This window comes from Cryptotermes secundus, unplaced genomic scaffold, assembly GCF_002891405.2.
Source record: "Cryptotermes secundus unplaced genomic scaffold, Csec_1.0 scaffold62, whole genome shotgun sequence".
In the NCBI taxonomy this organism is placed as follows: domain Eukaryota; kingdom Metazoa; phylum Arthropoda; class Insecta; order Blattodea; family Kalotermitidae; genus Cryptotermes; species Cryptotermes secundus.
The window spans coordinates 336633-361770 of NW_019727786.1; the positions used below are offsets into that span (position 1 = coordinate 336633).

Consider the following 25138-nt stretch of genomic DNA (forward strand, 5'->3'; position numbering starts at 1 on the left):
GCCTCGTTATATAATTTCGGCACTGAAGGCACAGAAAACACCGCCTCCAACAGCTCTTACATTGTCGCGTGTGCGTCTGTCGCGGCCATTGCCTAGCAACGGCCGTTATTTACAGAGTCATTACCTAGAAAATGTTGTTATATAGTTACTTATTTCGCGGACGTTGCCTAGCAACGGCTCTACATGCCACAATATGTAGATTAGACTAGTAGAGTAAGCTTCCAAATATCACGGTTGACATATAAACATGTCCACAAAAGAAGATTCGGTGACTAAACGAACCGCAATGGGCAAAGTGCAGAACTCGCAACTGCTTGATGCCTGCTTGGCTCATTTTTATTCTCTGAAGAAAGCAATACTATATTCCTGCGAAACCTATTGATCAGAATACATGACAACACATGCCAGATGACTATAACCTAAAAATGATGGTTTTCCGCCATTTTATCTTTGTCTCTTCTGTAACTACAATTATGGGAGAGGACAACAGGAATTCTAGGGACTTTCGAAGGCAGTGTAAAAGATTTATTGATCGCTTATGCGTCTTCACTGGAGGTCTCTCTTATGACCCCAAGAATTGTCCGATGCCCTCTGTGTCGACTGGTATGACCTCAAACAGATAACTGGTAAAGGTTTCACGTTATTTCTCTGTTTCTCTGACTTGTAATTGAAATTTTACTGTGTAGAAATCTTTAACTTGACCACACTCCCAGTTCTGACGTCACACTATCCTGTTTTTCCATTTTTCCTACGGACACAGAAGCTGAGAACTCTGTGCTGACCAGAGAATTAGTACTCACGAAAAATGATGAAACGAGAAGTTTCATAACATTTACCCTTCACCATGTAAGATTTATTGAATTATTAGTCTATTTAACGGTACACACAATTACTAAGAATATTATAGCGCTGAATAAAAAGACGATTCATGGATAATTAACAGGAAAGGATTTGAAAGGAAGAGGTTATGGGCTTATTGAATGTAGCAAATGTAAACTTTTCATTACGGTGGATATACAGATTAAGTTTGTCTGGAATGTAACGCCGTGTAATTTCGTAAATAGGTACCAGCGTTTCGGGAGAACTTGCTGCCACTATTTTCAGTTTAAAAGAATCGAAGGATAAGGGTAGGTTCCTCCGAAATGTTGGGCCTTTCTACCAAATACCCTGTGTCATATCCCAAAAGACAGTAATCTTAGTTCAAGGTACGATTGAGGCATTTGCCTGGAGGGACCAGACATTCAGGACCAAAGAATGGTAACACTATTCAAGCGGGATTCTGAATGCAAGGAGCTACGTGTGTAGCGCATGGAACAAGCAAGGAAACCCAAGTTAAGAGAGCCGGTCTGGGGGCCCACTTCAAAACAAAGACTAATAAATCAAGGAGGATTAAATGGACAAGGCGTGTAGCATGCATGTGGGAGATTCTGAAAATGCATGAAACTCTGCAATCGTAAAATCTAGACGAATAGATGTCTAATGACCAAAACTAACATGGGAAAATAGTATTGACATGAACCTCACAAAGACAGTGTGAGGACACTAACTTGATTCAACTTACGGCGCTGTTCAATGGAAGGGTCTCATGAGCAGGATAATTAACTTCTGGCTTCCATAAAAGTGGAGATTTCTTGAACAGGTGAGCGACTATGCAGCTTTTACGAAAATTAATGCGCCAGTGAGTAGTTAATTATGAAGCACAATAGTTAGGCTAGCAAAGCGACCTGTAGCAGGTAAGATGGTCTAGATTCAATTCCCAACAGGAGTCGGAAGGGACCACTGCGACCAGATCGATTCTGGATATCAAGTGGCCTCCTGTCCAGCAAACACTGGGGGGATACAGCGGCCGGAGCATGAGGCACACAAGTCCAAGTTATTGTAGGATGCGTAGATCTCTACCTCCAAGCTCACAATGCACCTCTGTTACAAGAAGAAGACTTTTAGACAACCCCCATCGTACTGTCCAAATTTTACTATTATTACTGCAGCATTACAGTTTAAGTTAACAGCCCCTGTAAAACAGCAGTGGCGAAGTCTTCTGTCCTGGAGCTTTCCACACCCGCCTCGAGCAGAATATAATTCTGGCTGTGGATGACAACAATACGTCGGAAGTTCAGAAGAAAAATTCAGAAAGGCGAGAGAAGTGATTAGAGGAGATGTCCATCTTTGTGATGAAGACAAATGTGAAGAACGGCTCCTTCTTCCATGACGAAGGCAACATTATTGCAGCGTGTCACGATGCACTTTTATGAACATAATAGCTATAATACGTTCTGAACTACCAGAGAAACAAACTCCGTGGTTTTAGTCCGTAAGCGAACTATACTAACCGAGCGATCGCCGCTTGTCGGCGAAGTTAATGCCAACTTTAGCGGATAGAGGGTGTCACGTGGTCAGCACAACGAATCCCCACGACCGTTAATTTCGGTTTTCTAGACCGGAGACGCTATTTCCTTGAAATAGCTCCTCAATTATCATCACGAGGCTGAGTGGACCCGGTTTCAGACCCCACTACTCAGAAAAAATCTTTTTGAGCCGGGAATCGAACCCGACCTCTGTATCTGTAGCCAGGAACGCTGACCACTAGACCACAGAGGCTGTGAACGACCAGAGAATCGGCACTATATTTCCGGCGGATGAACACATACGTCTCTTCGCCATTGCGTCCGAACTGTTTCTGAGGACAACTCAGCTTTCTAACCAACGGATTTCGGGGGCTCTTTCCGTGGTGGTAAAGTGGCCGGGGCGTGAAGTTGAACATTTACCTATATCTACTACTCACAGTTAAGACACATTAGCGCTATACTTCTATATTCCCATATTTCTTCGATGCGTGATGCTTAATTAATCAAATACTGGGTCAACATTGACGTTTAGCATTCATGACACCTCGCAGTCATTTCTCTCACAAACCTGATGATTGCGTGTCTGTGACCATAAATTGTAGTCTTGTGTTGCACCTCTCAGTGTGACGAGGACTGTCTGAAAACTAGCACGCACAAGATTGAAATGGACATCATTCGTCAACATTATGGACTCGAAAAACCAGATATCGAAGGTGAACATGTTCCTGGTGTTAGGCACTACGCCGCTATTACGTAAAGGAGATAGGGAAGTAGAGCTTCAAGTGTTGTAAATGGGGATGAGTAGATCAGTTTCATTCTAGCGCTGCAATTTGGAACCAGATGTCGTCTGTACACAGAAGTCCAAGAGCCTCTGCGTCTCATCAGGCAAGATATTGCCTCTAGTCCATCGCATCAAGGCTCTCCCCTCCTGTCCGGCCGTGCGGCTGCAACCTGTCAAGCTAACAGCCTCTACGACCGCTTGTACTGTTCTCTCTTTCTTCTGCCGCCTTCTATGAAGTCCTCTTGCCCTCTTCTCACTCTATATTTCTCCCGTTTCTTCTTTCTATATCTTTCTTAACTCATCCGCCCATTTTCCCTGCAATTAATTTTCGAAATTTCTTTGATCCTTCTACTACTTCTAAATCTTCCTTTTTAGTCTACTTTATTTATTTTAAAATATAAAGTAGGCTTATGAGATCACTTCGCTGTTTGTGTGTCTGTATATGTATTTCCCTAATAGCTCCTTAATGCATAAACCAGTCTTTATGAAGACATATGGGATAATGAAGGTAAAGCGCCACGCATTCCAATCTCTGCGCTGGTTGGAAATGACTGATCAGATTCAAGTTGCAGCTGCTTTGCCAATGGGGAAAGAGACAAAGAAACACATTTGATGACAGGTCGGGAGAGGGGGTAAGTAGGGCCGGCCTGGTCGGGGCCTCAAAGGAAAAGATTCATGTCCGTGTCAGGAATCAAACCCCGGCATTCCATCCAGTTTGCAGTTGCTTTGTTGACTGAGCTAATATCGACTTTTAATATGTTTTTACAGTAACAGAATTTGTAGTTTCATAAAGCAGAATATTTCTGTATTTTCAACAGTGGATTAAAATGAACATCAAGACAATTGAACGATGAAAAATTGCGAAGAACGCATTCGAATTCCCCCCCCCCCCATTTCAGCAGCTGATACAAATAAGTTACGTGGCTGAAATGGCGGTCTGCTGGATAACAGAGTAGTAAGTCCTTCTTGTGTGCAGGCTTAATTAAAATTGATCTAATTCACTGCATCCTTTGCATGGTTCGAGAGTTACTGTGTAGTTGTTTGAGCTTTTACTCTTGTGTACATTCAGTACGCCAAATTGGCTTAATAGGGCGAATATGGACAAGCTGTAATGCTCCTTTCATTCGCAAGGAATGGAGGTTAATAGGGTTTTGATGAGTGGCAAGGCCGCGCCATAGCTCAAGCGGTTAGTCGCTAGCTTCCCACCGCGGCGGCCCGGGTTCGATCCCGGGGTCTGGTCAAGTTGGATTTGTGGCGGAGAAAGTGGTTCTGGGGCAGGATTTCTCCGAGTACTTCGGTTTCCCCTGCCAATCTTCATTCCACCAATTGCTCCACAATCATCCTCACCTATCATCTGGGGCTGGTAGAATAGGCCAGAAGTGGCCGCAGTAGAAGGGCTCTAGTCCCACCCCACTAGCAATAATAATAATTTGGAGAGTGGCGATTTCCTAATAATAGATGCCTAAAGAGGACATAACTTTTACCTTCTCAGTGATCGGTAGTAGAAAAATAGGAAGTGTCATACTTGAGGTCTTCACGGCGGTGAATATTAAGATTATGGCACTTTCGATTGTGACACCCTGCAGTTTAATAGATGGTGCCAAACTGCACGATGATACATCGCATAAGATTATCACCTTCGGACAGAAATAGGTTGTGAAGGTGTGAGTTGGATGACATTTTCTAAAATGTTGCCATGACGAAGTTTTTCAGTCGAACTGCTAAAATAATTGATGTGACAAATTCTATAATCATAGAAGGAAAGGTGGTAGCGTATTTGGTTGCGGCATTATGCTATAAGATGGAAGGTCCCGGGTTTGAGTCCCAATGAGGTGGATTCTTCAATTTACCCAATCCTTCCAGCCTCAATATGGCCCTGGGGTCGATTCAGCCTCTAACATAAATGAGTACCAGGAATCTTCCTGGGTGATAAATGGCAGCAGGCGCTTAAGGTTGACAAACTTACCGCCATCTGTTGAGCCGATTGTCTAGAGAAAATGTGGGAGCCTCGACGTCTCACAACACTAGGGGCCTTCACGGCCTGTTATAGGAACAGCTTTGCTTTGAAAATGAAAGGTAGGCCCATCTCTTGTCATGGAAATATATAACAAAAATCCGTAGAAACTTATGTTCTTCGCACATAACAGGTGGAGTTTTGTTAGGTAGGTGCTCATTGCAAGATTGGCTTGAACACCGACTCCCCTAGCTGAGATGTTTCGTGGTTTCCTTCAGTCTCTCCAGCCAATTTTGTGATAGTATCTCAATTAAGCCATAACCGCTTCCTTTCAAATCCTTTCCAATTCATCACTCATTACTATATAGTCTAGTTACTGCAAGCGTTGTTAAATAACCTATGGAAAGAAAAGGGTTCTCATGACGATGAACTGAAGATTACTGTCTTTCGAGATGGACGCCGCTTGATCTCTAGATGTAGGTACCAACTTATAAACCTTATAAATCAGGTTCTTTTATGGATCAGTATAGATGAATATCGAAGTTGTCGGATAGCTTTACTGAGAGTTTTCCACAGAGAATTTTAAGAATATACGAGTATGTCCAACGGTATAGGTAGGTATACTAGGTCACAGACGGACAGACATGATCTGTACATAAGGCGTTCTTTTTATCCTACTTTTCTAAAGCAGGCTTATGTGATCTCCATGCTGTCTGTGTGTCTGCGTATTTGTGTGCCTGTATACCTGTGTATAAGTGAACCTCCCACTGTTAAATTGTGAATGTATGAAGCAATCTTTATGGACCTTGTTCACTCCTTAAAGAAAGCCTAATATTTAGAAATTTAGTGATCGATTTTTGTGAACACTTTCCATTAGTTCTGATTTCCATTACATTACATTTGAAGTAAAAAAAGTAAAGCTATCCCTGTAACAGGCTGTGGAGGCCCATAGGGTTGTGAGACGTTGAGGTTCCCACATTTTCTAGACAATCGGCTCATAGATGGCGGCAGGGTTGTCAGCCTTAAGCACCGGCCGCCCTTTACCCCCAAGAATATTCCAAGAATATTCCTGGTACTTATTTCTGTTAGAGGTTGAGTCGACCCCTACGCCATAGTGCGGCTGGAAGGATTAGGTCAATTAAAAAATCCAGTGACCTCATCGGGATTTGAACCCGCGACCTTTCGACTTGTAGCATAGTGCCTCAACCAACTACACTACCGCGTGCCCCCCATTCCATTACATTTACCGGATATAACTCACAGTTTCGTACGATCGAGATGCTTAGCCACGTTTTTGATTGTTAGCATTTAAAACAAAGAACTAATCGTGTGCCTTCCTTTGATACAACACAGACCGCATAGAAAATTACGCCTCCAACAATTCTTCGTCTTCCTGAGAAAGTGTTTACCGAGCTGTTGCCTAGCAACGATACAGTGATACACAGTCCAGTCCAGTAAACTGCTGCTGGTCGTCATCATCACAGTGATTTTTAATTCCGAGTCCCACGGGACTCATGACCATGTTTTACTGTCTGATGGTTCAGGAAGCCTTCAGACCACTGCTTCGACGGAACATACACGTACACTAAAACTGGGGAGGCAGGCCCTCCTTTGATATGTCACCGACCGTATAGAAAACAACGCGTCCAACAATTATCTATTGTAGCGTGTATTTGTTGCAGTGGGAAAGTGGGAACGGGAGGATTGGGGTTTGATTCTCGGCGGGGATTTTTCTTTTCTCCACTGCGTCTAGGCTGAAACTGAAGCCATCCAGTTTCTTAGCCAATGTGTACCCAGGACTCTTTCCCTGGACATGAAGCGGCCGGTGCGTGAAACTGGCCATTCACAGAGTCGAGATTAAGAATGGATGGAGCTATATCTCCACTTCCCATACGCCTTTATGACGCCGTGTTTAATTAAGTAGAGTGATAATTTTATTTTCAATTTTACTATAAGTCGAGGGATTCCTAATTAGCGTTCTATGATATAGCCACAGGTCAAAGGTCAGTCTTGTGTCAGCAGCAGGGTCCGTCTGCCAACTGAAGAAACAAAAGGCATGTAAGTAGTTGCTGGGCAGTAATTGACAAGCGGAAGAAAACTAACTACGCCTCTCGCCACGCAAGTGTCTAGAATGGCCATGCAGACAGACAGACAGACAGACAGACGGAGTGTGTCCTGGCCTACTGGCAATAGTCCCAGGCGTCAACTGAAGTAGTCCGTGCTGAGAGCTTTCTCTTACACATGCTTCGAAAGAAGAATTCGGTGCGTGACCATCTCAAGAATACAGAGAGAACTGGAGGCAACAGAATTTATATGTTTTACGTTATGTAGCAAAAGTAAAAAGTAAAAGTAAAGCTATCCCTGTAACAGGCCGTGAAGGCCCATAGGGTTGTGAGACGTTGACTGCCCCACATTATCTAGACAAGTGGCTCAAAGATGGCGGTAAGGTTGTCAGCCTTACGCCCCGGCCGTGCTTTACTCCCCAGGAAAATTATTTAATTAATCCCTTTAATTAATTCTTTGGAAATTAGACAATCCTGTTTCAAATTCTTAGGATTTTGCAACGATAATTTTTATAACAAGGTCGTCAGCAGTATATCCAAACTCTAATCTGGAGGACCAGGTCCCTGTAATTATGTTCCGCAGTGACGGAGTGGCCCAGTTATACCTCCAGGCACAGGGTTCCCTTTTCGTCACCTTCTTCAACTTGCAGAGATAATGTGGAGGTATTCTAACCCGTCTTCATGCAGGAATAAAAGATTCTCAGTGAAGAATAAGGTGTGCAGATCTGAGGGTGAATATGTCGGTGCTGGCTGATTCTGACACTCTAGCTTCGAAAATTTGGCCCCAAAATATGAAATTGTGATTTTGTCGAAAACGGCTGTGACGATTTTGCTTAAATTTCTTTATTCGATGAATAACTTATGCCCAAATAATAATGCATATGCGGTATCTTCAGGAAATAACAGTATGTACACTAGGAGCCCATATGTGAAATGTCAATTTCTGGAAACTGATTTTACCATCAGACGTGATTCATTGCTGTGCAGCATTCAGCAACCAACAGTGATCTATAGAACAAACATTTCATTTCGCGTTTAAACCAACGTAGTCTAGACTAATCCTGCATGAAAGGTATGTGCAATGTCTGCAATGTCATTTTATCGATTTTTTTATTGGGTTGGATGTTGAATGTCAAAATAATATCACAAGTGAACCTGGCCATAACTCCTTTAGTTAATTAATCAATATATCTGTGTCATAATTATGTTTCGGAAGATTTACTGCATCACACAATTTTTTCGCGATAACCATGTATGCCACGACATAAATCAGAATACTGTAATAAGATAATTTATGTTTGTATTTCAGTGTTCAGAGGGCTGTCAGTCTTGGCAGAGAGCACTTGAATCCAACTGCCAGATTGTTTGTGTAAGTATCACATGATGACAATGCTGCCATTACTAAAGATATATTGAGCAAATATGAATAAAATATTCTTTGTAGCCGAAAGAATTGATCCGGATTCCGCATCACACATCACATCCATATGGAGTCGCTCGGCTCTTAAAGGTTAATATTGTGGCGCTGTCAGTCCAGTATATGCAAAGATAACCAATAAAACACCACAGAAGTATAAGATAATTAATATTTGAAGAACACCATATTCAGTATTTAATCCAGGTAGTAGTAATGTTTAATCTCTGGAATATTTAATCATTATAATAATCATTGCCCATGACAATGGGCGCGCTGTCTAAGGCATGAAATATCTTCGCCCGCCAAAACACGGGATCGTTAGTTCGAATCCCACTCGAGATATAAATGTTTGTCTGCGTTTGTTCTGTGTTTATGTTGTCATGTGTAGGTAACGGCCTAGTAACTGGCTGATCCCCCGTCCAAGGAGTCACAGAGCAAAGTCACATAATATTGGAAGGCTATATTTGAAGGTTCATCAGTAAGACAAATGAAATGTTAGATGTGTTCAAATTGCATGAAAGTGTTATTAATTAAACAACAATTACGATGCAATGGGAAAAAGTTATTTAGAAATGTCACTTAAAAACTATTCCGAAACTAATAAAGAAGCCCGTCTCCCCATCTTACACCCCCAGGTTTTCAAATATGGGGAGGTTGTAAGACTACATACATCTGCTTCACTGGATGTGACAGACGCTCCAAACACTCGTGGTTCACAGACATTTGAGGTTTTAAATTTAAACTGTAAATTAAGGCAATTCCTCAACAAAGGAAGGACAAAATTGGGAACACTATGGATATTAAGCACTAGAATACGAAAAAATATAAATTAAATTTATTGTTACAAACTGTGAAAGGAACGTAATATACAGATTTGAAACAGCTACTCAAAAAGTTTTCTTCCCACTTTCCTCCATATCACTGCAATTCGGTCTGAGCCCCCTTTGTTGCATTCACAATGTCCGTCCGGTATTCAAATTCCCTGAAAGCGTTGCCTCACATTTGAGGCGGGATTCCTTCCATGGAACGGACAATACGATAAAACAAACTTCGTGTGTATAACTTTGATAGATCCGCTGTCATGTGGTGAAAGCCGTGTTCAATTTCTCAGTAAAAATGTTTAAAAAATATGCACTCGTTCTTGGACACCTCTAACTACCACAAGAATTCTGGATCAGCCAGTAATATAAGTAATGTTAAACATTCGGTAAACACCGCAGCGCTGTTCTTACTTAATTATAAATATGAAACCTTCCTACGCCATATTTAAAAGCCTCAATTGTGTGACGTGTATATCCATTGCTAGGCAACGGGTCGGTGCACACTTTCCCGCAGAAGCAATCGCGCGAAACAATAGGACCTCTACTGCTACGCAACGGAGCTGTAAACATTCATCCTTAATAACACAAGACGGTGTTTTCAGTGGGATCCCCGCAAAGTGGTTATAAAAATTGTTAGGCAGGACAGTAATATACAATAAGAGAAACAGAGTACAGCGGAGTACAGAACAGTAGTCGGAAGAGAATTGGGTCGCGTTCTGGTGATGGAAGTCGAAGGTGATTGAGAAGAAATAGCAAGACAGGAATTAGACTGTGACCAGAAGACTTCACGTGTGATTTGAAGTGTCAGTGAGACTGTGATAAATCCGTTGCCAGTAGACCAGTGAAAGCTGAGAATCCTAGTGAGTGTGCAAAGGTGAACTGTAAAGAGCGTATAATAGAGATAGCGCTGTATTGCCTGTAGTCCCGAACTGAGTGAATGTATACGGTGCAATAAATCCAATCATCCAATCCAAAAACCGTCTTATAAGTCACCCCTAAACGTGATAATTTGGTGTCAGAATTAGGATTGGATTGATTGATGACTGCACTGTGTAATTACAGCGTCATATCACGGAAAAGGAACAAACGATGGCATGCCTGCAGGCCAAAATGAAAGTCACGCAAGAAAAGACAGACGCCAATTTCAAGGAAATGATCGCCAGACAGGAACGGACGATAAACCGGATGGATACCTGGCTAGCAGAAAAGAGACGACGGCTTGCCAGGAAGAGACGGCGGCCTATCAAGAAAAGATAAAGGCAAATCCAGAGGAAATGAAGCCTGAGGCGGAGTATGAAAAGGTCCCTAAGAAAGAGTCCGCAGTGAAACCTGTCAGAGCACTGAAGAAGTGGAAAAAGGGCCATCATCTAGCCTCAGGCCGCCACGGGAAATCAAAGGAACGGACTCAGGGCAGTGGTGTGTGCCGGAAGAAATTGGCCTCATCCCACAGACTTTATATATATCTTATGTTAACCTTTTTAACAATTTAATAAAACCACTATAATTTATGTTTCTTATGTTATCATTTAATAGAAGAATATATTACATTTTTCATTGCAAAAAATGGATTCATCATGTCTGATGTTCAGTGAGAGTGAGTTTTATTTATTTATTTACTTGTTTCCACACCATCTGATAATGGTCCGCGCGACCGAAACATGCAGTGGTCGATTGGGACACTAACATTGATTACACAATTTATATTTTTATTTTAATCGATTTTTTTTTTAATTTATTTACTTCGTTGTGTTGACGGATCCAGTACCTCGAAGCATCGATTGCCCACAGAATATTATGTAAAAGAGCTCGTCTGCAGCATGTTGATGTAGCCGTTCCCAAAATTGCATCCGTCCAGCACGATCGCCACGAAACAGGTGTGCGCTCCGTCTGTAGCGACGTGGATGTAATTGATCGTCGCGAAGCACGTAGAGAGCCCTCCGTTGTGATAGTCCCAGTTCCCGTCCGATATCGCACGAGGTTCATCACAACTCTCGTTCCACAGATGCAATTGTAACATCTTCATTGGCTGATGTCCGTACCGTCCGTGGGCGACCTGCATTCACGTCTGCCGTAGGCGGTACACTTCCTGTCTCATGGACCTCATGGAGACGCTGCTCCAGTTGTTGAAACACGTTAGCGTATGGATGACTTCGACCAGGATATCATAGCGTGTATTCCCATGCAGCAGTAGCAGGTCGATTGTTACACGCAGCGAAAGTTAAGGACATGCTGCAGTTTTCGTCGTATGTTTATTCCGTAATCATTCAATCATAATTGACACCTGCTGTGCACTGTGTGGATTCAGTACACCTAGCAATGCCCTATGTGCCGTCGTGGCAAATAACACTTCTGAAAACTATATTGCCCCAATTGTCGGTGACGTGTATCTAAAAAAAAAAAAAAAAAAGCGTCTCGGGACACTTAACTTTATAATGTTTCCCACTTGCCCCACCCTCTCCCCCTTAACAAGGCTCACAGGAATAAATGAAATGAAATAAAGTGTGGCCTTGCCGCAAATTTAAATTCTGTTCAAATATCCATAATCACATTGGATAATGTTCCAGAATTCTTGAAATTTTGTGGATTAGTTTGAAATAATTATTGCATAATGAGTTTTACAGCTGCTCAGTTTGCAATCTAACCTTCCAAAGTTCAGTTTCTCAGTCATGAGAAATATAATCCTTAATCAATGTATTCCCTTATTCCCAGATGACTATTTACTTTAGCGCTTTAACCAGTCTTGCTATTTGTCATTTAAGATTTAGATACAGTTGTCTGGTGAGCAAAATATTTAATCCAGTACTCAGCTATTCTGTTCACAGAAAAACATTATCTGGTACATTAATTCAAAATTGCAACTAATTCTGCCATATTCACTCAAAATACCTGTAAATATAACACTGACTGTTTATATTGAATGTCTGACATGTAACAGAATTGCAAGTAATCCAAGTGGGCGCTTGTAGTAACATAGCAGACACGTGATTACATGAAAGAGTAATTTCCATTAAAAAAAGGTTTCTCAATGTATTGAGGAACTGGTATTTTTAATGATGGGTATAAAATGGACTTCGCAATTTTGAATGTGAGACTGTAAAAATATCTGAGATATTCTTACTATAAAATATGACATTTTGTACAGATAATGTATTTATAAGAGAACAACTGATAGAGAAAAACATTACTTTAATTTTGAAACCCACCTAGACCTTATGGATTTTGAAGTCAACAGAATAATTTTATGGAATATTGTAGGAAAAACAACTAGAGGAATTCAAACTCTGCACTAGAAAACAAAAATTTCTATTGTTCCAAAGGAGAATATAAAGAGATTGTAATAAATCACACGGTAATGCAGTTCAGCCCCAAGTCCTTCTAACATAAAACATTTTNCTCTGCTCTGCTAGTTTGCTTGTGGATTTCTTCTTGTCTTCTACCATGAAAATGGAGGTGATACGTTCCTCCGAAACGTCGGTTAACACAATTTCTACGCGGCGCCACATACCAGAAGAAGGCTTTCTTCAATATGAAGAGAGTTTTAATTTTTTTTTTTTTTTTTTGGTGATTATATGAAGTAATGAAACTGAGCTTCAGAAAGACATAAATGATTACATGAAATTGGTAAACTTGTATTTCTAAAATATACAAAAGAAAACTAAAGTCATGATATTCCTAGGAAAATATTCCATCTGATCATAAATTAGATATTTTAAAGCATTGAAAGTCTCTACCATACTTTATGGAAATCAAACTTAAGTTTCAACCACATGAGATGGAAACAGGAAACGGTCTGTTGAAATTACGTTGAAGATGATTGAAGGATCAGGATAAGGAATGATGACATTACAAAAAAGCCTATTCATGTTTTGTGTAAGGAATAAAAGACATTCACTCATCCAGAAGTGACCAGAACAAATTAACAAAATCCATTCTGAATTACCATTTGTAAGGAAAAGGGGACATTGGTGAACCTCATAAATAATGGACTACAGCCAACACATGCTTCTAAGCTTATTCTTGGAAGGCAGAAATAAAACACGTTTTTTATTCTAATATCAGATTGAGTAAATTTATGTTTTTACCACTGATTGCAGGAACCAGTTTTTCTTGTTATTATCACATTTTTTTTTCTCTCTGATGGCCAATTGATTCACCTAGGTTTCATAAAACATAAAATTTCAAGCAAACATTATTTAGAAAGAACGAGTACAATGTCATTTAGCTTTCCCTTTTGGTAATTAAAGTTGTGTGGCCTTTTGCCTGTATGTTGAGTTACATTTTTTTATTTGTGTATATAATTAATGTGTTTATTTATGGAGATATATATATATATAAAATTTGAAACTATACTTGCACAAAAATAATTTTTCAAATTTTAACTGATAATTTATTATTTTCTGGGAACATATTTAAAAAAGAATCATGCAACAAATGTGTTGACTCATAATTACAAAATATATATTGTAACAAATAAATTATGAAGCATATTCAATAATGAAGAAACATATTCTCTCACACAGAATGGATCCCAAGACCTTCTACATTCCGAAGAACTTTACTGTATCATGGGCTGTAACTATGCACTCAACAGGTATCTGCAAATATTGAAAGGTTAGTGCAGTTTTTCTTTCAAAATATTAGATTCTAAAGGATTCTGACAATGGTGGATAACACACAGGATTACTGGTTTTTGAGACGTTTTCCATCGTACGGAATTCTAGGAAACAGAAAACACAATCTTTCAGAAACTGGATCTGTTTTCATCTTCCTCCCTCACCTGAAGACAGAAACAGACCCAGTTTCCGAAATGTTGTGTGTTCTATTTCCTAGAATGCCAGACGATGGAAAAAGTCCCAAAATCCAGTAATCCTGTGTTTCAAAATATTTCTGTATATAATCAAAGTCATAAATTTAATGTGTTTCTATTCAGCCATTCCTGTTTTTATTCGCTTCATTTCATGTTTATTCATTCAGGTATTTAATAAAGAATTAACTCCTTCAGTTAATGTTCATTCATTAAATTTGTTGCTTGTTCTTCCAAACAATGTTAGGCTTTAACCTGTTCCAGTGACTCATTATCTCAGTGTAAAATATTTCCTTTCTTTCAAGATCATGTTTCATTATAGTTCTTGGTATGCTGTAATCATTCTTCTTTTAAGTCCATCTGTGTGTAACTAACTTGTTACTTGTTCTTGTTCTCTAATTTTAGTTTTATTTTAACTAACAATATGCTTTTTCATATAGGATAATCATTTAGGTATTACTAATAGAGATTTTATTCTTTTTGTCTTTTCTTGTTTGTTTTGACATAAAACTGGACCATTTGAGGCTCTCTTATCTCTTCCAAATAACTGCTAAATCACTTGTGAAAAATAAACTTATTTATAACCTCAGTATTTTACTACATATATGATGCAAGGTCTTAACAATTTTAAATTATCATGTTTTTATTTAATTTAATCTTTATTTACTGTGTATTGCTATAACAGCACATGTACACAGTCCTGCTGGCTGGACATTTTACTGCTGTAATGATGTATGCTCACAGTCCAGCTGATTGAATATTGACTTCCTTCAATACTAACACCATTAATTTTAAATATGTTTTTTAATTCGATTAGTGGGGGGTGGAGTCCAACTGGGTCCAGTCGGCATGGTGGCCTCTGATTGGCCTATTGTAGCCTGCCCTGGGTGATTATGATGATGGATAATTTGGTGGAATGACGATTGGCAGGGGAAACCGAAGTACTCAGAGAAAACTCACCCCAGTGCCACTCTGTCCACCACAAATCCCACTTGACCAGACCCGGGATCCAACACGGGCCACCGCGGTGGGAAGCCAGTGAATAACTGCTTGAACTATGGCGTGGCATTACTAACACCATTACTCCTGAGTCACCCAGACCCCTGCTTGTCAATGTGCTACAATAGAATGCATAGTTGAACCTCACATTATGCATTGATTCTGCAGTTGAAATTGGAACACCTTCTGCTCCTGCACTTGTTGCTGACACCCTCACTGCTACTTCTCTTAGTCTTGAGTGGGAAGGCACCAGGTTCAGCAACATCAGCTACTTAGTTCAGTGGCGGTACGAGGAACTGGCTGGAGCCTGGCAGTACTGTCGCAACCAGAGCTGGGGGCCACATTCCACTGTACTGGTCGAGAACTTGCAGCCCTATACTAAGTATAGGGTAAGTAATTAAATCAAACAATACAATGTCTACTTATTGCTTCCCATTGAGTTAACTGAACAATGTGTTACATAGCAGTAGAAGGTTTGTGGCAACAAATAGGAGAATGATGTGAATTATTTTGAGAAGTACGTTGACAGAAGTTGTCATGGCCTAATTTAAGACACTATTTGAAAGTACAGATTGAAGATAACCACGTTAAGTCTCACTTGGGATAGCTTGCCTTGAGAATAAAACGTGGGGCCACCAAAATCATCATTAACCACTCAATCATGACATATGGTACTGTAACACTAAATACGGTTTTATAATCACAGAAGTTTCAGTTCCATCTAAGATCATCTTATCCTGAATGAATTTGCTAACGAATCCCAATGATAACAGACATGGGAGATGGGCTCCAAGGCATACAAATAATGCTGTAGTGTGTAGAACCATTGATATGCAACAAACTTGAGATGGGCGGTTATATCAGACCCGTTTCTGGGAGATGGTTCACTAAACATGTTCTGTGGCAAAGGTTATTCATGCAACAGGGGAAATGGGGTGTTGTCTATGCGGTCAGCACCGAGGAATTATAAAGAAGAGATGTGGGGTAACAAGTTTTATTGAGCTCTGCAAGGGAGGCTGAGAAGAGACAGTGCTATAGTTGAGTGGACAGTTGACAGTTGACAGGAGGACTTGAGTGCATGAGGCTGAAAGATCTCCATTCGTAGACTCTGTTTGTAGGGAATGGCTGGTGAATACACAGCAGGTTGGAAGAGGCTTAGCAGATGCTGTGGTGATCTGTAAAGTGTGGAAATCAGCTATAACTCTGTAAGTGCTTGTAGTCTTGAGTGGTGTGTATAAGTGGTCAATAAATCCATTCACCAATCCATTCTCCATCTATAGTCACACCCCTAAATTGAGACAATATTTTGAGAACAGGGTGCTGAGGAGAATATTTCAATGAGAGATGAAGTTATAGGAGGTTGGAGAAAACTGCATAATGAGGAGCTTCATAACTTGTACTCTTCTCCAAGTATAATTAGAATAATCAGCTCAGTGAGGATGAGATGGACAGGGCATGGAGCACGAATGGGGAGAGGAGGAATGCATGTAAGATATTGGTGGGAAAGCTGGAAGGAAGGAGATCACTGGAAGACCAAGACATAGGTAGGAGGACGATATTAAAATGGATCTTAGAGCGATAGGTTGCGATAATATGGATTGGACTGATCTGGCTCAGGACAGAGACCAGTGGAGGGCTCTTGTGAACACAGTAATGAACCTTTATGTTCCATAAAATGCTGGGAAGTTCTTGAGTGGCTGCACAATTGGCAGCTTCTCAAGAAGGGCTCAGCTCCATGAGTGAGTGGGTGAGTATTAAAATGTTATTACTGGAAATAGTGGTGTTACTCTAGTAATATTTTGAAATTAATGTGTTTGTTCCAGTTCCGGATTGCTATTCTCCTGTCACGTCATAGCACACCAATAGTTTCGGAACCAAGTGTAGTCATTAGTACACTGCCCAGTGGTGTACCAGCATCAGCACCAACAATAGTGAGAGCCACTGCAGTAGACTCTAGCCGCATTTCGGTATCATGGGAACCTGGACCCTTTCCAAATGGCCCTGTGCTGTCTTATGTGTTGCAGATCAATGAGCTACCCGAGGGCTACTCAGCCCTCAAGGTGAGCGAGAGAGGACCATATCACGCTTCTACTCAACTATCTGTTTCTTTCAATAGAGTATTAGATTTTTTGCTTATTCTTTTGCGTCACTATTTCTTCTTGTTTGTTTTTCTTTTACAAAGAGCAGTCAGAAAGTTTACAAGGCATGTATCTCGAAGCGATTTTTTTGATCTCTGATGTGGATAATTTTGTATACATTGGTTTTTTTATTGCTAGTGGGGTGGGACTAAGTCCTGTGTACTGCAGCCACTTCTGGCCTATTGTACCAGCCCCAGATGATAGGTGAGGGTGATTGTGGAGCAATTGGTAGAATGAAGATTGGCAGGGGAAACCGAAGTACTTGGAGAAAATCTGCCCCAGCGCCACTTTGTCCACCACAAATCCCACTTGACCAGACCTGGGACCGAACCCAGGCTGCCATGATAATTATATAATAGGATGAGTTTCCCTATTCATTGTCCATAGACATCAGTGTCCTGGTCTATGAAACCCTCAATTTCTCACCATTATTTTTAAATCTGTCCCCCCCCCCGACATTGCCCAGTATCACACTTGGAAGGCCAGAACTGATTATGGAAACAGCAAGCAGATAACTAGTGTATGTCCAGGATATTTACTTCTATGGATAGAGAATATGAGTATTAAAACATGTCCATTAACATGATAATATCACACTTTGCCTGGAAACTAAGCAGAAAAATAATTTATATGTCTTACACCGTCACATTATTATTCATATAAAATATTCAGTGAATTGCTTCAATATATACCAGTGTATGCTTCATGTATTTATTTTCTGACTGCCTCTTATACTTATCTTCCTGAAATTGCAAGTCTGATTAAACAAAGGTTCAAAAATTGCATAATATGAATCCATATAAAACTGATACATAAGTCATGTATCACTCCCTTAACCCACTGGTATACCACTTTATTCTGTCTACTCAAAATGCCTAGATACAATTTTTATAAGCATTTGAAAATAAATACACAAAAATGACCATCAAGCTTAAATGCACACATACAATATTTGTTATAAACATAATAACTATTTTGGACATTTCCCATCATTCAACTGTGACCATATAAAAGGTTACTCTCAAACACTAGACACCGAAATAACCTCTGAGCAGACTATATATTAGTGATGGAAATTATCTCTTTTTCATGGGCTGAACTGAGCAGGAGCCTCTCCTGTCTCACACCTTATAATGGAAACAGATCCCATTTTTGAAATGAATTTGAAGAAATTCAGGAAGATGGACAATGTCCAAAATAACAGTTGTCTGTTTTTAAGCCAGTGTCAGAAATCTTTTGCCTTTTTTCTAGTAAATAAATTATTTTGACTTTCAACCAGTATTATCATCTCAAAGCTGTCAAAATAGGAATAGAAAATACCAACTGAAAGAGCAAGCATATAGAAGCCATTAGAGAATATCAAGGGTTTGTTTCGTAGACTGATAATTGAGTCTTAGGCTATTTAATGACACTATTTATAAAACAAATTATATAGTATCGAACAAGATGAAAAGATGATCGTGACATAATCCTGGAGAAACTAACAAAAAAAAAAAACAAAAGAAACCTGAAGCAGGATAAGCAGTACTCCAGGTAAAAGGTACTTCACAAATAGTGATACTCTTACAAAAAGAGCCTGTTTAATGTTTTTAGATCTTGGTTATAAATCAGCAGTGTGTAACAAACCCATTCATCTGACCATACTTGAGAAGTGAATATCAAGGTTGATTAATGGAAATTTCTTTTAATTTATTCAATTATGATTCAAGTTGCTGATTCAACCATCTTACATGCAAGATACCTTTCTAAATTTTATTTAAAAGCTTCTTTACACCACATCACTTGTTTTGACCAACGCTGGTCATCATCAGGCATTTAAAATTGTTGATGAAAATTGCTGTGCTCCTGTTTTGTAGTTTCAGCATTTGATATGTGGTCCTGCACTTATGTATCTCACAATGATGGGTAGTTATTAAAAAGGATACACTCGTACAACACAACAGGAAGAACTGCTGCAAAAATTTTGAAACAGATGCTAGTTTAATATTTCTTAATATTTCTTGCATTAGAAACGTAGCATTTCTTGTGTCAAGGACTGGAAAGAAGGGTTTAAAATTTCTGTTTGCTATATAATTGCAAAATGTGCAAAAGTTGGACAGCAGTTAAACTGCTGTAAACAATACACATAATTGTCACTCACTGCAGTGAGACATGGGTAATAAAGAAGAAAAATATAATAAAATATGTTAGGGTGAAGATGAACTTTTAAGATCAGTAAAGAGATCAAAGAGAAGATGAAGATGTCAGAACAAGTTAAATATATACTGCCTAACTGAAATGATAAATTATTGCCACAAAGTGTGTGGAATTTTTGAAGAGTGAATGATTTTGAAAGATGTAATATATTTCAATCCAAAAGAAGGGCAAGAATGAGAGAGAGAGCCATGTTGGAACAAGCTTTTAGCCTAACCTTGACTGGACAGATGGTGGTACACACATGCACACACATATGTACATACTTGAACATGCACATACACACATGAGTATATACATATGCTTAATTTTCTTCAGAGTTGTATATACATAATTTGAAGTTTTGAGAACAGCATTTCTTTGGAGTAACAGTACAATATGATCTGAAATTCCACATGAACTAAAAGAAGCTCTTCATATTGGGTTTGCAAAATTTTGGAATATTTAAGACAAAGCAATACAATTCTGCATTGTCTACACAAGCTTTAACAAATCAATTTGGGTTTAAAATCTACACTATTAAGAAATAACATTTCTTATGTTACTGGTGCATGGCTTCATTACTGCTCATTTAAGATATTCTGTTTTGTTTTGTGTGTTTTGGGTGTTCTGCATGATGTGTGTAAATAGTTTGATAATGAACAAGTTAACAACTTTATGCAATATTTGAACCATTATTTTAAAAATTTTTGTGGTTAGTGCCTTATTTACAGTCTGCGTGATAGTCCTCTTTAAGCTCTGTTCCTCCTTCTTAATGATACAGCATGTGCATTTTTAAACTAATTTAGAAGTGATCAGGTTCCTTCTTTTGTGGGTTATTTAACGACAATGTCGTTATCTACATAAGTGAACGTTGGGATGCCATCCTGCCAATCCATTCTGTTTAGAAGAAAATATAGTAGGAAGTTTGAAGATGGAAGAAATAATATCATTATCATAATTACATCATGAACTTCCTTCAATACATGATTTATCTAAATTATGTTTGGAAGATCTCTACATTAACTCTTTCCACACTGTACTCAATATATCTCACTAAGATGAGCTGCTCCTTCTGTTATAGATTTATTTCCTGTTACAGAAGCTCAGTGAAAGGAAAGCGTATCTCAACAGTCAAAGATAACTATTGTGGCTTTTCAGCCACCATGAAAATTAAAATTAGAAGAAGGTTTATTTAAGTACAAGCCCGCATGGAAGGCATTAAATCATGAGACAAGCTCACTTGATAATTCTTCCATAGTCTCCCCACATAAATGAACAAGTTTTCCCACTTTCATGGCTTTCATCCTTCAAATTTCTTCTATTGCTCTGTTTATTCCTGTAACTACTTTGTGCTTGCACCACTTCCATTAGATATTAAATGATATCTTTGTTTTTGTCATCTGTCATTCATTCTTTATCTGACCATACTACCACAACATATTATTTTCTACAGATGTGAATCACAAATCCAAATTAGCATTATCTGGCCTAACACCAGACACAAGTGCCCAAAACTTGATTATCTCAAAATGACCCAGTGTAGTAATGGGAGTAGGGTGATGATATATTTCATAGTTGCAAGAATGTTAAAAGCAAATTTTGCATATAAGGTAAACCTGGTAGACTTTTTGTGTTAGTAAATTAAAATAAACTTGTTAATTTATCAAGAAATGAACTAGAATGGATAAAATCTGGAAGCAGAACATTAGACAGAACTTGAAAGTGGGAACAGTACAAGAAAAGCTAAGTCGTAACTTTTTGATGAGTGTGTTATACAATAAATATGACTGTTATTTTGGCACTGTCCAACATCTTGAGCTTTATCAAACATAACATTTCAGAAACAGGATCTAATTTCATCATCAAATATAAGGATGATGGATACAGATCCAATTTCTGAAACACATTCAGAAAAATTAAAGACAGTGGAGAATGCCTAAGATAATAGTCATGTTTACTTTAAGAAAAACTGAAAAATTGAATGTAATGGTATCAGAACAAGTGAAAACAAACAAGAAGGGCTACAGTTTCAAACTACAATATTAAAAAAGACAGGAGGAGAAGGTAGTCAAATTAAGAATAAGATACCACTGAAACATAGGGATAAAATCTGAAAACAGGGCATGAATTTGTTAATAACAGAGATACAGTGGCATGGGCATGTGTTATGCATGAGAACAATAGAATTTGTTTGAAATCAATTCCAGAATTCCAGATATGAACATTTTTTAATATATAGAGATTAAGGGCAAGGTGGAAATGTACAAAAGAGAGAAGAAAAAGCTAGAGAATGAATCCCTTCAAACTGAAATGTGCAAGTGTTCTTTTATAAATGGAATATGGCCTTGCTGAAATGAGTGTTACTACTTATATACTTTAAGGAGTCATCTGGCACCAAAATTTTTCATACAGCATATTCATTATAACTTGATGACTAATGAAAACACTCTATTTGCATAATTAGGACATCCCAGCATCTGAAAACACTAACTTCTACATGTTCAAGAATTTGTTGCCAGACAGAAATTACACATTGTCTGTTAGCATGAGGAATGGAATAGGGGAAGGACCACCTGCTACCACTCTGGTTTCAACACCACCTGAACCCACAGGTACCAGAACAGTTTCAAATCTGTGCCTTATTGCTTTTATGGGTGTTATTAAGTATTTGATTAAATGCATACTTTTTGTTTATTTAATTACACTGAAAGACACACGCAAGCCTAATTTGATTTTGGGATCCTGTCACACGGTACTTAGGCGAGAAGCTGATATTCTAGCAGAACCCATGATCATATACAACACATCCCATATTATTAAAGGTTTGTCATAAATATGCAAAATATATGTGGTTTTCTAAAAATACAGTGTTTAACAATTTATAATGCAGTACTAAATACTTAACAACCTACGAAGAGTTCTATCTTCTGGGAACTAATGCCATGTAGCCCTTTGAAAGTCAACAAATATTTCAGAGGGACATGTTGCCACAATCTTCAGGATCAAAGTTAAAGCTCTGCTTGTTATCTGCTTCATGCTGATTTCTTGCTTGGCTTATTTCTTGACACTGAAGATGAGGGCAACAAGTTCCTCCAAAATGTCAGTGGACTTACAAAGAACTACACAGTGTTATATCCCAGAATGTAGAGCTCTCCATAACCTAACCACTGCTGTGAGATCCTCAGTTCCTACATGTAACCACCGAATTTGGAGACGAGATCACTTTTGTTTAACGAGTGTCAATGCATCATGAATGATGCATTTTTCCCATGACAATTGTAGAGAATTATGAAGTAGGAAATTTAGTTTTCTTAATTACAACATATAAAGCAGTTCTTTAATTAAAGGTTCACTCTGTAGGGATAAAATGTGGGAAGTTCAGACAGGAAATAGATGTCTCAATAATCTCTAAAGGGTCAACATTCAGAATATCTGCATTTTGTTCAAACAGTATATGCATGAGTTTCATTTCATACTCAAAGTGAAATTACTTTCATGATCATTAGGTCTTTGTAATGGAGATGAAGGAACTTTTTTTTTTGAGGTAGGTGCCTATTTTTTTAAAAATTGCATTTAAATCAGCTTCTTACTTTATGTAACTATCTGCCATGGTTAACACACTAAAATACAGAATTAAATATCCACTGCCATGCTTAACGTACTATAACTTTTCTACTTTCATAATTAGAACTCAATTGGAAGCCCAGAGCCATTAAATGGTACACTGACAGGCATTTAAATTTCAATTCAAACCTGTTGGTCACGTTACCTTGGCTAAAAACATTAACACAAGCATTCTGATTTAAAAATAACTGCTGCTATCAAATCTATGTCAGATCACTGATCTTGCAATACAGTCTCAAGTTTCTTTGTCAATTAAATGGCATCCATTAGAGAAAAGACTAAATATTTTGAATAATGAATGAAGATACTGCATGACATCTTGTATGCTTTCACTTGCTTGAGCAGTAAAAGCCAAATTTGGAAACACAAGGATTTAGTATGAGAGCAGTTTGAATGCAGGGCTCTATAATGAAACTGCTCTAATCCATTATTTATGTGTGAACATGTACTAATGCTTGAATTTCAGGTGTTGCAATTCACGTAAGTCATCACCTGCTGTTTGTGTCAGACTCTGCTGGCTATGTATCTCGCACTTCACTGGTCCGTTATGAGGCTCCGTATACTATACTGACTCCTTCCCATGCCAACTTCCTACCACTGGACCTTAGTGTGGATTGGCTGAATGACCAACTGTATATTCTGGGTCAGGTGACACATTCTACAGGACCCATGTGGCAAGTAGCCCGCTGTGGATTGGATGGGCGTGGGCTCACCATTGCAGTGGCTGGTATCCTTACTAAACCATACCATATTGAAGTTGATCCATACAATGGGTAAGAAAATACTACTACTGCTGCTGCTACTACTGCTACTACTACTAATACTACTAATAATAATAATAATTCTTTTTCTCCTTCTTAAAATTGTTTATTTAGTAGTAATTCGCATAGTGGGGGGTGGAGTCCAACTGGGTCCACTTGGCACGGCATCCACTGATTGGCCTACTGTAGCCTGCCCTGGGTGGTTATGATGATGGAGAATTTGGTGGAATGAAGATTGGCAGGGAAAACCGAAATACTCAGAGAAAATCTACCCCAGCGCCACTTTGTCCACCATAAATCCCACTTGACCACACCAGGGTTTGAACCCGGCTCACCGCGTTGGGAAGCCAGCGACTAACTGATTGAGCTATGGCATGGCCTTATTTAGTAGTAGGTTATTTAATTCTGCTGCCAGTAGTACAGACTATAGAGCACTGACTGCCTGGATGGTGGTGAATAATGAATTGGATATTTGCCTGTGGGACTGAACAAAATCACAAAAGTCTTCGGTTGAGATAGCTTAAATTTAAACCCACTATATAATGAGAGCTGTCACCGCTTCGCCAACTTTCTTGGTAATCACACATGCACACACACACACACACTCACTCGCATGTGTGCAAAGCAAGTTAATAACATTTATTGTTGTTGTGACCACGCTCACATGCAGTCTACATTTGTTTTGTAGTCATGAAGACATGTGATTCAGAGGATTGATTCGCACAATAATGAAGCTGCACAATTGCATTGCATCAACTATGAGAAAATACATCTAAATAAACTAATACAGTTTTATTTGCAACAATAAATATCATATGACCATCTGAACAGCATGGTAGCAGATGAGTTAAACTGAATTTTGCTATTGGATTACAAACTTAAATTATTTAATGAAGATATTAACAATACAAATTTTGCAGTGTTGGAAGCCTACAGCAGAAAAGTAGTTACATGTTTTGAATCCTTCTTCCCACAGCTGTCTACATACAATTCTGATCTCCACTGTGCGTATCATGAACCTGAATGTCAGAATTTTAAATCTGTTTTGTACACAGTATGTTCTCTGTGCCATGAACATGATATCTGTATGTGGAAGGGAGAGTTTCTGTTACTAGTAAAATCAATATCTTTTGGGATGTTATGCCATATAGCCTAGAAGACTGTTGCTGATATTCTGGTACACACTACATTACATCGCATCATATCCGAAAAGAAAATCTTGTCACCACCATCAGAATCCCAAACCTCATAAGATT

General features: G+C 38.9%; 1 protein-coding gene across 3 annotated transcripts in view; it reads left to right on the forward strand.

The window, feature by feature from the left end:
- LOC111864934 (proto-oncogene tyrosine-protein kinase ROS) overlaps positions 1 to 25138 on the forward strand; it is a 133100-nt gene that overhangs the window by 58483 nt on the left and 49479 nt on the right. For 2 of the 3 annotated variants that reach the window (XM_023852564.2, XM_023852565.2), the window contains exons 3-9: positions 8453 to 8512; positions 13902 to 13992; positions 15353 to 15573; positions 17008 to 17244; positions 21962 to 22109; positions 22203 to 22319; positions 23588 to 23894. In XM_023852564.2, the coding sequence (XP_023708332.1) occupies positions 8453 to 8512; positions 13902 to 13992; positions 15353 to 15573; positions 17008 to 17244; positions 21962 to 22109; positions 22203 to 22319; positions 23588 to 23894 (1181 nt within the window). The remainder of the gene's footprint in view (positions 1 to 8452; positions 8513 to 13901; positions 13993 to 15352; positions 15574 to 17007; positions 17245 to 21961; positions 22110 to 22202; positions 22320 to 23587; positions 23895 to 25138) is intronic. The other variant, XM_023852566.2, reaches the window with a different exon arrangement.